The sequence below is a fragment of the Macrotis lagotis genome, chromosome 1 (genome assembly GCF_037893015.1).
Source record: "Macrotis lagotis isolate mMagLag1 chromosome 1, bilby.v1.9.chrom.fasta, whole genome shotgun sequence".
NCBI lineage: Eukaryota > Metazoa > Chordata > Mammalia > Peramelemorphia > Peramelidae > Macrotis > Macrotis lagotis.
This window is the reverse complement of record NC_133658.1, coordinates 564888866-564901271: the sequence shown is the minus strand read 5'-3', so window position 1 is coordinate 564901271 and position 12406 is coordinate 564888866. Positions and strand designations below refer to the sequence as shown.

Below are 12406 nucleotides of genomic sequence, written 5' to 3'. Positions count from 1 at the left end.
ACCTTTGCAATCTGGCTTCCAATCCCATCATTCTATTAAAATGGCTCTCTCTGGGTCATCAATGATGGAGTTTTTTCTTTTTGTTTTGTTTGGATGTTTTTTTTGGGGGGGGGATAGCATTCTTCATCATAAGTTCATCAGAGAAACTGCTTCAATATTTTTCCCACAGTTGCTATTGCTAGCTGTATTTCCCTCCATTCTCTTACCCTCTACCCCCATTTATGCTATTCTCTCTCTCACTCACTCTTTGCACCTATCCCTTCTCAAAAGTGTATTGCATATAACTACCTTCTGCCACAAACTTCACTCTCTTCTATCACCTACACCCTCTGTTCCCTTTCTCCCATCCCTCTCCTCCCCTATTTTCCACTAGGGTAAAATAGATTTCTATCCCAAATTGAGTATGTGTTATTCTTTCTCATAGTCACTTCTGATGAGAATAAGGTTTACTCATCCCCCCCCCCAACTTCCCCCTCTTCCACTTCACAGAAAAGGCTTTCTCTTGTCTCTTTTATATGAAATAACTTATTCCATTTTATCTCTCCTTTCCCTTTCTCCCAAAATGTTTCTTTATCCCCCCATTAACACTCAATATTTTTATTATATTATTACCTTCAAATTCAACTCCCTCCTATGCCTTGTCTACATATGCTCCTTCTAACTATGCTAATAAATGAGAATGTTCATATGAATTATCAGTATCATCCCATTCCATAGGAATACAAGTAGTTCAACATCATTAAATCCCTCATAATTTGCCCTTCTCATCCACCCTCTCTATGCTTCACCTGAATCCTGTACTTGAAGATTAAACTTTTTGTTCATCTCTGGGGCATTTCATCAGTAAAATTTGAAAATGCCCTACTTCATTGAATATTCATCTTTTCCCCTGAAAGAGTATGTTCAGTCTTGCTGGGTAGTTGATTCTTGGTTGAAATACAAGCTCTTTTGTCTTCCAGACTATCATATTCCAAACCCCATTAGCCCTTCAAAGCTGCTAAATAAATCTTGTGGTGTCCTGACTGTAGCTCCATAATATTTGAATTGTTTCTTTCTGGATACTTGTAATATTTTTTTCCTTGACTTCAGAGTTCTGAAATTTGGCTATTAATATTCCTGGCAGTTTTCATTTTGCAATCTTTTTTCAGGTGATCTGTGGATTCTTTCAATTTCTAGTTTCTCTGCTTCTAGGATATCAGGACAATTTTCCTGGAGAATTTCTTTTTTTAAATTTTATCAATCCATTTCTTTTTTTAATTTAATTTTTAAATTTTTAAATTTTTTTATTAAAGATATTATTTGAGTTTTACAATTTTCCCCCAATCTTACTTCCCTCCCCCTACATCCCCACAGAAAGCAGTCTGTCACTCTTTACTTTGTTTCCATGTTGTACATTGATCCAAACTGAGTGTGATGAGAGAGAAATCATATCCTTAAGGAAGAAACAAAAAGTCTAAGAGATAACAAGATCAGACAATAAGATATCTGGTTTTTTCCCCTAAATTAAAGGGAACAGTCCTTGAACTTTGTTCAAACTCCTGGAGAATTTCTTTAAAAATGAAGTCTAAGCTGGGTTTTTTTTGGTCATGATTTTCAGGTAGTCCAATAATTTTTAAATTATCTTTTCTGGATCTGTTTTCTAGGTCAGTTGTTTTTCCAGTGAGATTTTCACATTTTCTTATAATTTTTCAGTCTTTTGGTTTTGCTTTATTGATTCTTGATTCCTCACAAGGTCATCAGCTTCCCTTAGAGCTCCATTCTACATTTTACAGTATTATTTTCTTCAGAGAGCTTTAGTATCACCTTTTTCATCTGGCCAATTCTGCTTTTTAAGGCATTCTCTTCCTCAGTAGTCTTTTGGACTACCTTTTCCATTTGATCCAAATTGGTTTTTGAGATATTACTTCAACATTTTTTGGTTCTTCTTCACCAAACTGCTGACTCAATTTTCATGATTTTCTGACATTGCTCTCATTTCTCTTCCTAATTTTTCCTCTACCTCTCTTATTTGATTTTCAAAATCTTTTGAACTCTGCCATATCCTAAGACTAATACCTATTTTTCTTGGAGGCTTTGTGTGTTTTTTGATCCTCCATGGGACCAAAGTAATTGTCTATGGCCAGATTTTTTTTCTTCTGCTGTTTGTTCATTTCCCCAGTCAATGACTCGATTTAACTCTTTGCTTCCAAGGTAGAGGAGGTACTTTCCCAACTTTTGAGGGACTTTGTAGCTGCTTTCAGGGACATCTATCAGGGACTTGCAAGTTCTCAGTTCCTCCAAGGTCTTCTGAGAGGCTCTGACTGCTCCCCTAGCCTGAGCTCGGTCTGTGGAGGACCACAAGCACTCCCCTCTGCCCTGGAGCTGTGAGGAGGGTCCCTGCTCTGCAGGTAGCAAGCTCTGTTGTGCTTCTGCTCCTTTTCCTGAGACTGTGACCTGGATCTGAGTATGGACAAAGCAACAGAGTCCTACCTCAGGGATAGCAAGGAGCTCTCTGCAATGTCTCCCAACTTCCTGTGGTCCAAGGGCTGAGTTCCCTGGAAGCAGCTGCTGGGTGACTCTGGGTGGGCAGACTCTTCCAACCTGTTCCTGGTGCCCAGGGCCAGGTCTGTGGTGAGCTCTGTGCTAGACTGGACTCCACTCTTACTCTGGTGCAGCAGAGTTTTCCTGCTGATCTTCCAAAGTATTCCTGGAAATCCCTAGGCTGAGAGGTCTGGAAATTGCCACCACTGCCAAGGACCCAGGTGCCCTCAAGGCTCCAGGCATCCCTTGGGGTGCTCCTAGACAGCTGGAGCTGGTTTGCTCCAGCACTATACTGCATGCCCTTTCTAAACCTGCAGACACTTCTGGCAGATCTTCCAAACTGTCTTTGGTCGGGAAATTGTTTCACTCAGTCTTTGTAGAGGGCCAGCCCCAGGGAGTGATATTCATATACCCTTGGTGATCTTCTTTATCAAAGGTATGTATGTATTATTGCTCATTTTATGGATCTGTTGGCTCACCAGTGAACCCTGACCTAGGATAATCTGTGGCTCCAGGATGGTTGTAAAAGGTTTCTTTGTTAGAGAAGCATGCATTTTTCTAAGAATAAATAAATGTAAATTTACCCAGGAATTTGTAAAACTGGGTCTCTTTTAAACAGTCATTCCTAAGATACGTTTCTCCTATAAAAAGTCTGAGTTTCCAAAAATAAAGTTGGTATATTTTCACTTCCCAACCTCTTGTGTTTGGATTTGTTTGTCTACCCAAACTGACTCTCGGAAATTCATGTCCAGACCCACACCAGAGCTACTGCAGGAGATAAGTCCTTCTCTGGGTTCTGTCACTCTAGGAGTCATTATATAGAGGGATCTAGAGTGGTTTGGAAGAAAACTCTTTACTCTGCCACCTTGGCTCTGCCCAACCCCCCCAATGATGTTTTGGTTTTGGTTTTGGGTTTTTTTGCAAAGCATTAGGGTTAAGTGACTTGCCCAAAGTCACACAGCTAGATAATTATCAAGTGTCTGAGGCTACATTTGAACTCAGGTCCTCCTTACACCACCTCAATGATATTTTAACTGCTGAATCCAATGTTATTTTCTCAGTCATTCTACCAAACTTTATCATAAATAATCAAAGGGGGGGCAGCTAGGTGGCGCAGTGGAAAGAGCACCAGCCCTGGAGTCAGGAGTACCTGAGTTCAAATCCGGCCCCAGACACTTAATAATCACCTAGCTGTGTGGCTTGGTAAACCACTTTAACACCATTGTCTTGCAAAAACTAAAAAACAAAAAAAAGTTACATGGACCATCTTCCCATATGAGAATGTAAACAATAAATAAATCAAAGGAATAAAGAAAAAATACCTTTCACAACTATATTTATTTTACATATATATATGATATTATATATATATATATCATAAAGGAATAAAGAGGATGAGAAAAGATAAAAATAGACAATTTTTATTCTATAAAATCTAAAACATGTAGTCAAACAATGTAGTCAAAATTAGAAAGAAAGAGTTAACTGAGAAAAAAAACTGTGCAGCATCTTGCTTTTATCAAGGTTTCATCCAAAATACATGTGAAACTGGCTCAAATTTATAAGAACAAGAGTCATTACCAAACAGATGAATAGTCAAAAAGATATGATTAGACAAGTTTTCAAAGTAAAAACTTCAAGAAAGTTAAAAAAATATTTCAAATCACAAATAGAAAAATATAAAATAAAACAACTCTAGAGTTCTACCTGACACTCATCAGCTGGGCAAAAAAAAGAAAAAGACAATTGCTCAGAAAGGATAAGGTAAAAGAAGATGCACTAATATAATGCTGGTGGAACTATAAATTTGCATTTTCTGACTATCAAAAAAGCATCAAATTGTGCAAACCCTTTGTTTTAGAAATAAATGAATGAAAAATTTATTAAATGCTTACTATGTGCAAAGCACTATACTAAGCACCAGGGATATAAACAGAAAATCAAGATAATTCCATTTCTCAATGTCCATACACTCTAAACATGAAAGGTTTTGGTTCTAAGTCAGATGGAAGGGTCAAAGCAGATGGTAACGGTTATTAATAGCATTTCTTTTTCTTTCTTTTTTTTTTTTAGTTTTTTTGCAAGGCAAATGGAGGTTAAGTGGCTTGCTCAAGGCCACACAGCTAGGTGATTATTAAGCGTCTGGGGCCGGATTTGAACTCAGGTACTCTTGACACCAGGGCCGGTGCTCTATCCACTGCGCCACCTAGCCGCCCACATTAATAGCATTTCTACTGATAAAATATCAGTTTCTGGTGGTAAAGGTCTTTGATGACAAAAATTTTGTTTTCTGGCTCTTCATTGGTTGTAGTAGAAATATAACTATTTGGCCTATATTCCCAAGGAGATCAAAGAAAGAAAAGGATTCATATGGACAAAAAATATTTAGAGCAGTTTTCTTTGTTATAAGCAAAGAGCAAGAAGCTACGTAATGTGCTCATTTAACCAAGAAATGGTTAAACAAATGATGGTATATGAATGTTTTGAAATATTATTGCTCTGTGAGAAATGATGAAAGTAGTTGTGCCGAACAAGAGAGATAGGGGCCTAGGAGTCAGGTGGGCCAGCCAAAAATGATGGGTTCTCTAGGTTGTCTCATCATAGAAAATGGAGGTGAGGGCAGCTAGGTGGCACAATGGATAGAAGACAGGACCTGGAGTCAGGAGGACCTGAGTTCAAATGTGATCTCAGAGATTCAATACATATTTAGTTGTATGACCTTGGGCTTAAACCCATTGCTCGGTAAAATGAAACAGAAAACAACAAAAAAAAAAGTAGAAGAGAGAGCAGCAAAAAATGAAGAGAATTATTGGGATATTTGATAATGAAATGTATTATTGACTAAAAAAAAGAAACTTTAATAAAGCTTTGACCTCAGGAGATGTTTCATTGGTTGAAGAACTCCTGAATTCTGGAAAAAGTACAGAACCTGGTTTTCAATTTGGATACATTCTTTTCATATATGATGCTAGTATTGCTAATGTGGAGTGACTATCTTCATGGTTAAGTTCCTTTATACTATTTTGATGATTGCATGTTTTTTACATACTTCAGAGGGTCAGATTTTTAAAAATGTACAACTGCTACTTTCAAGAAAAGCTAACCTAAATGTTGCTTGCAGAAAATATATGTGTTCAATCGTGTAGGCAGTTTTAGAAGGCCAGCCCTTAGATGTTGTTCTCTTTATTGTTCATGGAACAGAAACAAATATCTCAGATGAAACTGGTTATATAGCTTTAATGTGGGCAGCATGTTGAGGTCATAAAAGTATAGATTTGAAGTTGCTTGAACTAGGGACTAATAAACCAATACAAACCAAAGATGGAAAGAAAACTAGAAAGATTGCTAAAGGAGATAATCAGAGTTCTTCGCTTCACTTTCCTTGACTAAGAATCCATTACAAGGAAAGATCCAAAGAGGAAGCCATATGCAGATTTTTGACAATAGATGGTGACACAGGAAATTATCATAAATTCAATTTATATAAAGCTTTTGGATTTAAAGGATTTGATCATATGAAATCAATTATCAATAGATAATATGAAAGGATTATAATACCCTACAACAACTTTTAATGATGAGAAAGGAAGATTTTACAGAGAATGAAATGACTAACAAAAATAACAAAAAATTCTGGATGCTGATAAAGAATAACAGGTAGAAAACATAAAATCTGGAGAGTTGACTGAAGTGATAAACTTGGAAATCAGTGATCATGAGTTCTTCAGTTTTTATGCTGAAATTAAACATTTAACTATAAGAATACAGAATATAACTAACCAGTTACAGTAAATTCTCACAAGACAGTATTAGAATGGAAATCCTCCCAAAGGCTGACAAATGTTTGTGAAAATTTGGTTTGTAATGTTGAAGATGGAGGTGAAAAAAGTCTGTAAAACAAAAGACTACTTCAGAAATTGCAAAATGGCCCAAAAAAATAAAACACTCTCACTTTGTAGAAACAATTTAAAAACAAGCTAACATGCTTCTTACAGATTTTTTGTAAGACTTAGGAAATCTAATTTGTTCATTTTGATCAAGATATAGATAACAGGTAATTAATTCTATGACTTCAAATAAGGTTTTACCTAGCCTTCCTTTATTAAAAAAAGAAAGAAAGAAAGAAAGGAAGGAAGGAAGGAAGGAAGAAATGATGCTATAGATAGTTTCAGAAAATCTAAGATTACTTTATGAATTGATAGAGGAAAGAGAGGACAGGAGAACAATTTATATAATAATGAAGGTTAAACACCTCTGAAAGACTTGCAGACTCTGATCAATGCAATGATCAACCATGATTCCAGAGGACCAATGATGGGGCTGGCTACCCATCTCCTAATAAAGAAAAGATAACTCAGGGCAGCTAGATGGTGCAGTAGATAGAGCACCAGTCCTGGAGTCAGGAGAATCTGAATTCAAATCCAGCCTCAGATACTTAATAATTACCTAGCTATGTGACCTTGGCCAAGTCCCTTAACTCCACTGCCTTGCAAAAATCAAAAAGAAATGCTAGCTAAAGTTGCAGAATAAGATATATGTTCTTGAATACGGCCAGTGTCAGAATTTTATCTAGTTTGACTATGCATGTCTGTAACAAAGGAAAAAAAAAATCAGCTTTCCTGGCTTCCCTAATTTCCTTCAAATCCCAGCTAAAATTAAAAATTCCATCTCCTATCCATCAGCTTCCCTCATACTTAATTCTAGTGTCTTCTATTGATGAATTCCAATTTATCCCACATATAGTTTATTTATAAATAGCTGTTTGCCCGTTGTCTCCCTCATTCGATATGATCTCCTTCAAATCGGGGAATGTCTCTGACTTCTCTGTCTCACCAGGGCTTAACACAGTGGCAGGCTGTGTTTAAAGACTAACTCAATGCTGATTTTTGTTGACATCACAGCAACCTTTGACACTGTTAATCATCCCCCTCCTGGACAGTCACTGCTCCTATTTTCTAATCACTCCTATCGGTCCCCTTTGCTAGGTTTCTATCCAGATACCATCTTAAACTGTGGGTGGGGTTTTTTTTGGATTTTTTTCTCTTTTCGCTTGATACTATCCTACTTGGCAAACTCATCAGCTACTATGAACTCAATTATCATCTCTGGCACATGATTCTCAAGTCAATCTAGCTAGCTGAAGTCTCTCCCCTCGACTCCAAACCTGTGTCACCAACTACCTTTTTTTTTTTTTAGGTTTTTTTTTTGCAAGGCAAATGGGGTTAAGTGGCTTGCCCAAGGCCACACAGCTAGGTAATTATTAAGTGTCTGAGACTGGATTTGAACCCAGGTACTCCTGACTCCAGGACCGGTGCTTTTATCCACTGTGCCACCTAGCTGCCCCACCAACTGCCTTTAGTACATCCTGAAATGCATAAACATTTAGGCATCTCAAACACAATATGTTCACAACAGAATGCATTTGCTTTCCTCCAAAAATCTCTTCTCAACTTTCATATTCCCATTAAGGACATCACTATCCTACCAGTTACCCTGCCTCCCAACCTTGGTTGTCATCTTCAACTGTTCTCTCTCACCCACTCCACAAATTCCATCTGTTATCAAATCTTATCATTTCTCCCCTCACAATATTTATCTACGATATACCCTTCTCTCAGCTCAAACCTTCACCATTCCACATCAAGGCTTTCCCCCACTTCAATTCAGTCTTCATTCAACTGGAAGTAGAGATACAAAGTCTACACAAGTTTGCCAAGGCAGCTAGCCAAGAGGGCACGGAAAGTTACAAAATGATAGCTAATGTGGATGATGGGTTCAAAAGACTCTTTTTTAAGATCAGGGAGATAGGTTCTTATTTGTAGTGTTGACCTCTAATAACTAATATCAAAGGTCATTGAAATGTGCCAATATCCCAAAGGGATATTGTGAAGGTCCTTGAATAATTGATAAGACACAAATGTTCTAGGAGGAGAAGTGTCAAGCCTCCTGGCTGTCCTCCTGGACAGGTTGCAAGCCATTCCCTTTCTTTTTTTTTTGGTTAGGTATTTTTTTTTGCAAGGCAAACGGGGTTAAGTGGCTTCCCAAGGCCACACAGCTAGGTAATTATTAAGTATCTGAGACCAGATTTGAACCCAGGTACTCCTGACTCCAAGGCGGGTGCTCTATCCACTGCGCCACCTAGCCGCCCCCATTCCCTTCCTTTGATGAGACAAGTGAGAGGTAGGTTTTCAGATCCCACCTTCTGATAGTGGAAGGGGAAAAAACCCTTTTCAAAGCTTTGTCTTTGGATGTTTGTCTCTCTCTCTCGTTAGACACCCCCCCCCCCACAGACACCCGAATAATCTTTGAAACTTAACAACATTAATATCTGTGGATTTTAACCTAATTCTGTTTTGCTCTTTCTTAAGGATTAGGACAAACTCTAAAGGTTAACAATATTTAATTTAAAAAATTTTTTTTAGGTTTTTGCAAGGCAATGGGGTTATAACTGACTTGCCCGAGGCCACGTAGCTATGTAATTATTAAGTGTTTGAAGCCACATTTGAACTCAGGTCCTCCTGACTCCAGGGCTGGTGCTCTGTCCACTGCGCCACATAGCCACCCTTTAATTTATTTTTAAGGCCAAAACTCAGGGAGGACCCTCCTCATTTTGGGGCGGATTCCTCTTCAGTAGGTAAAAAGAAAGAAATTGCTAAATAGAGAGAGTCTGAAGATTTAGGGAGAGTTCTCAGTTGAAAGGATGAGGGTTAAGAGTAACATGGGGGGGCGGTGGAGGGGGAGGAAGGAGAGGTGCTATAATTGCACTAAAGAACAGGACAGAGATTGGGCGGTGAGCAAAAGAGCTACCTGGGGGTTAATGTTAGATAATGTAAATTTGTCCTAGACCCGATCAGAACAGTTTTCTAACTTTCTCAACCTCTATTCCTACACAAAATGGGGAAAAGGGATTCAAGAGTTGAAGCTGATCTGAAGCTAAATTGGTTCACTAAGGGATCAAGAATGGGCAGAGAGGAAAGTGCAATCTGCCTGCTACTAAGAGGGAAGAGACTGGAGGTCACAATGAAGGCAAAGATGAGGCTTAGACTTTAACATTATTTAGTCCAATTCCTTTATTTTATGGCTGAGGCATCTAAGACACAGAAAAGTTAAGTGATTTAGCACTGGAAGGCCACCCAAGGCGCAAGACTCCAAGTTCATCACTCTTTCTACTGTTCCTCAGGAGAAAAGATCACAATAGGATTCAGAGATTTTTGAAGTTTTTGAACATGAGATGTAACACTTGTGGATGACAGAGCAAGATGAAAAGCAGGACCATCCCTTTGTGGCTGAGGTGGAGTAGAGAAGAAGGTCCTGGGAGTTGAGTAGATTAAATAACTTGGGGGTTTCAAGTGTTGGAGGAAATATCGATACTACAGGGAAGTCTGCCTGTGAGAGGGAGGAGGATGGGTGAATTAGGTTCAATGGTCTAGTCTGTCAAGGTGGTTTTGCATCCTAATCTCACCCAGCGTGTCAGCAATCCCTCTCAGCCCGGGGTCACCCCCAGATTTCATTGGGCGGGCTACCAATGCCTTTAACCGGGCCAACGGATTTACAATTCCATTAGAAGGAAATGATGCTGATGATGATAGTGATGCTTGTCCTTCCTTCTTTTTCTATTATTTTATTTTTGCCAGGTAGTGGGGCTAAGTGACTTTCCGTAACTTGTACTTTTTTTCTTTTTTTGAGGATTTTGCAGGGCAAATGGGGTTCGGTGGCTTGCCCAAGGCCACACAGGTAGGTCGTTATTAAGTGTCTGAGGCCGGACTTGAACTCAGGTCCTCCTGACTCCAGGGTGGTGCCCCACCTCGGTGCCCAAGCGGTCCTTTCTTGAAGAAGATCCTGTCCTCAGGGAGGCGATGCCATGACAAGCAGGTGAACTGGCTAAGTCTGCCGCCTCACTCGCTCCTCTGCCATCAGGAGGCGGCGGGCAGGGTTAAGTGACTTGCCCAGGGTCACACAGCCCATGGGCATGAAGGAAGAGGCTCTGGCACACACACACTCCCTGCGCTGTAATTCCCGCCTGGGGGGGGGGGCATTTAACGGGTTTTTTTTGGATGAAGTCTAGGATTCAAACTGTTTTCCCTCAACCAAACAGCTGTGAGCGGGTGCCAGGGTGGCATCTGGGCTAACTGGGGAGGCGGCGCCTGGGGGGGCACGGGCGCGGAGTGGCAGGCTCACAAAGTGAAATAAATACCAGGCAAGACTGGAACTCACGGCCAATGGGAATGCTGAGCGAAATGCGCCCCCGCCCCGGCTCAGCTCCGCGCCTCGGGCTCCAGGGGGAGCCGGAGCCCGCTCTTACCTGGTGGGCCGTCAAAGGCCCCTCCATCTCTGCCCGCCTCCGCCGCCGCCTCCTGCCCGGGCGGCACCGCGCAGGCGCGCCCGCGCTCCGGCCCCATCCCCCCCGCACGGCCCCGCCCCGCCCCCCGCCCCCGCTCTCACACCACGCGCCGGGCTGTCGGGTGACCTTCCGCCTGGGGGCGGGGCGGGGCGAAGGCGCGGACGGTGAGCGCACGCGCGGCCGCACAGCCTCCCCGCCCCCTCCGCCCCGGCTCGCTCCCGCGCTCCCCCTGGCGGCGGCGAGGGCCAGAGCCGGCCTGAGCCTCCCCTCCCCCACCCGAAGCCCCCGGGACGCGTGGGGCTGGCTGCTTGTTTTGTGGGCCAAGGGGAAGAAGAGGAAGTAAGAACTCATTCCTCGGCTTTACATCATTTTGTTAGGATTCTGTTGGGGGAGAATTCCTCCAATGGGAAGAAGGGACTAAATGCAGACTGAAACGCTAATTACGAGGATGGAGGGTGATGGTACTCCTATAGAGAGAAAATAAAATTTATGTTCAGGGAGGAAAATTCATTCTTGACTATACATAATTTTATTAGGATTTTATTAGAGAGAATTCCTCCAATGGGAAGAAAGGGAAATAAATGTAAGTGGGGGGGTGGAATTCCTTAACTGTACAAGGATTTGGGGGGAAGATCCTCCAATAAAAAGAAAAGAAAAAATATGTTTTGGGGGGAATTCATTCCTTGACTATGCATATGCGTCAAAAGGATTTGTTATTTTTTCCTCCAATAGGAGTAAAAGAAAATAAACATTTCTTCATTGGAGGAAAAATTCAGTCCTTGACTATAAATATTTGCCTAAAGGATTTTCTTCAATTGTTTTTTTCCCTCAAGTGGGAAGAGAAAATGTTTGTTCTTTGGAGGAAGGGCTGATAGGCCAAGGAGTTTAGCTGGAGGGACATAATACAAGGCTTTAATAGTTTTAAACTGCATTAAAAATTTTGGAATATTGTATGAAAGACAAATAGGATGGCAGTGATCTGATTTTTTTTAAATAGCAGTGAACAGAATCATGAATATAGTAATAGCTATACAGTAATAGCTAACAATGATGTTATAGCTCTCTGCATTAATAGCTAGCAGTTATATAGTATTTAAAGGTTCTAAAAGCACTTTACATGTTAACTCATTTGATCTTCCCAACCCTGATGTTATTATCCCCATTTTATAAATGAGAAAGCAGGCTGAGAGGGGTAGAAGTGACTTGCCCAGGGTCATACAATTAGTGTCTGAAGACAGGATGATGAACTCAGATAATAATAGTACCTAACATTTTTAAAAGCACTTTCTATTTATCAGTCATTATTCTAAAATCACTATGAATATCTCATTTGAACCTCATTTGATTCCTAACCCTGGGAAGAAGGTGCTAAAATTATCATTTGACAGTCTCCATTTGAAGACTATCTAGCAGAAAATATGCTATTTAACATTTCAGGGCTGTTTGTAGAGAACATTTTTGTTCAGATTTGGCTCATAACCCTTTCCACCTGTGAGATTTCATAATTCAGTCCTTAAGTAGAGCTTGAAGGCTTTGCAATGAGTT

General features: G+C 40.4%; 1 protein-coding gene and 1 pseudogene across 2 annotated transcripts in view; one reads left to right on the top strand and one right to left on the bottom strand.

Moving 5' to 3' along the window:
• GRAMD1C (GRAM domain containing 1C) overlaps positions 1-10911 on the bottom strand; it is a 148917-nt gene extending 138006 nt beyond the window's left edge. For both annotated transcript variants that reach the window (XM_074214547.1, XM_074214548.1), the window contains exon 1: positions 10823-10911. In XM_074214547.1, coding sequence (XP_074070648.1) covers positions 10823-10849 — 27 coding nt within the window. In that variant the 5' untranslated portion in view covers positions 10850-10911. The remainder of the gene's footprint in view (positions 1-10822) is intronic.
• LOC141507840 (ankyrin repeat, SAM and basic leucine zipper domain-containing protein 1-like) lies at positions 5268-6461 on the top strand (annotated as a pseudogene).
• Positions 10912-12406: the final 1495 nt, after the last annotated feature.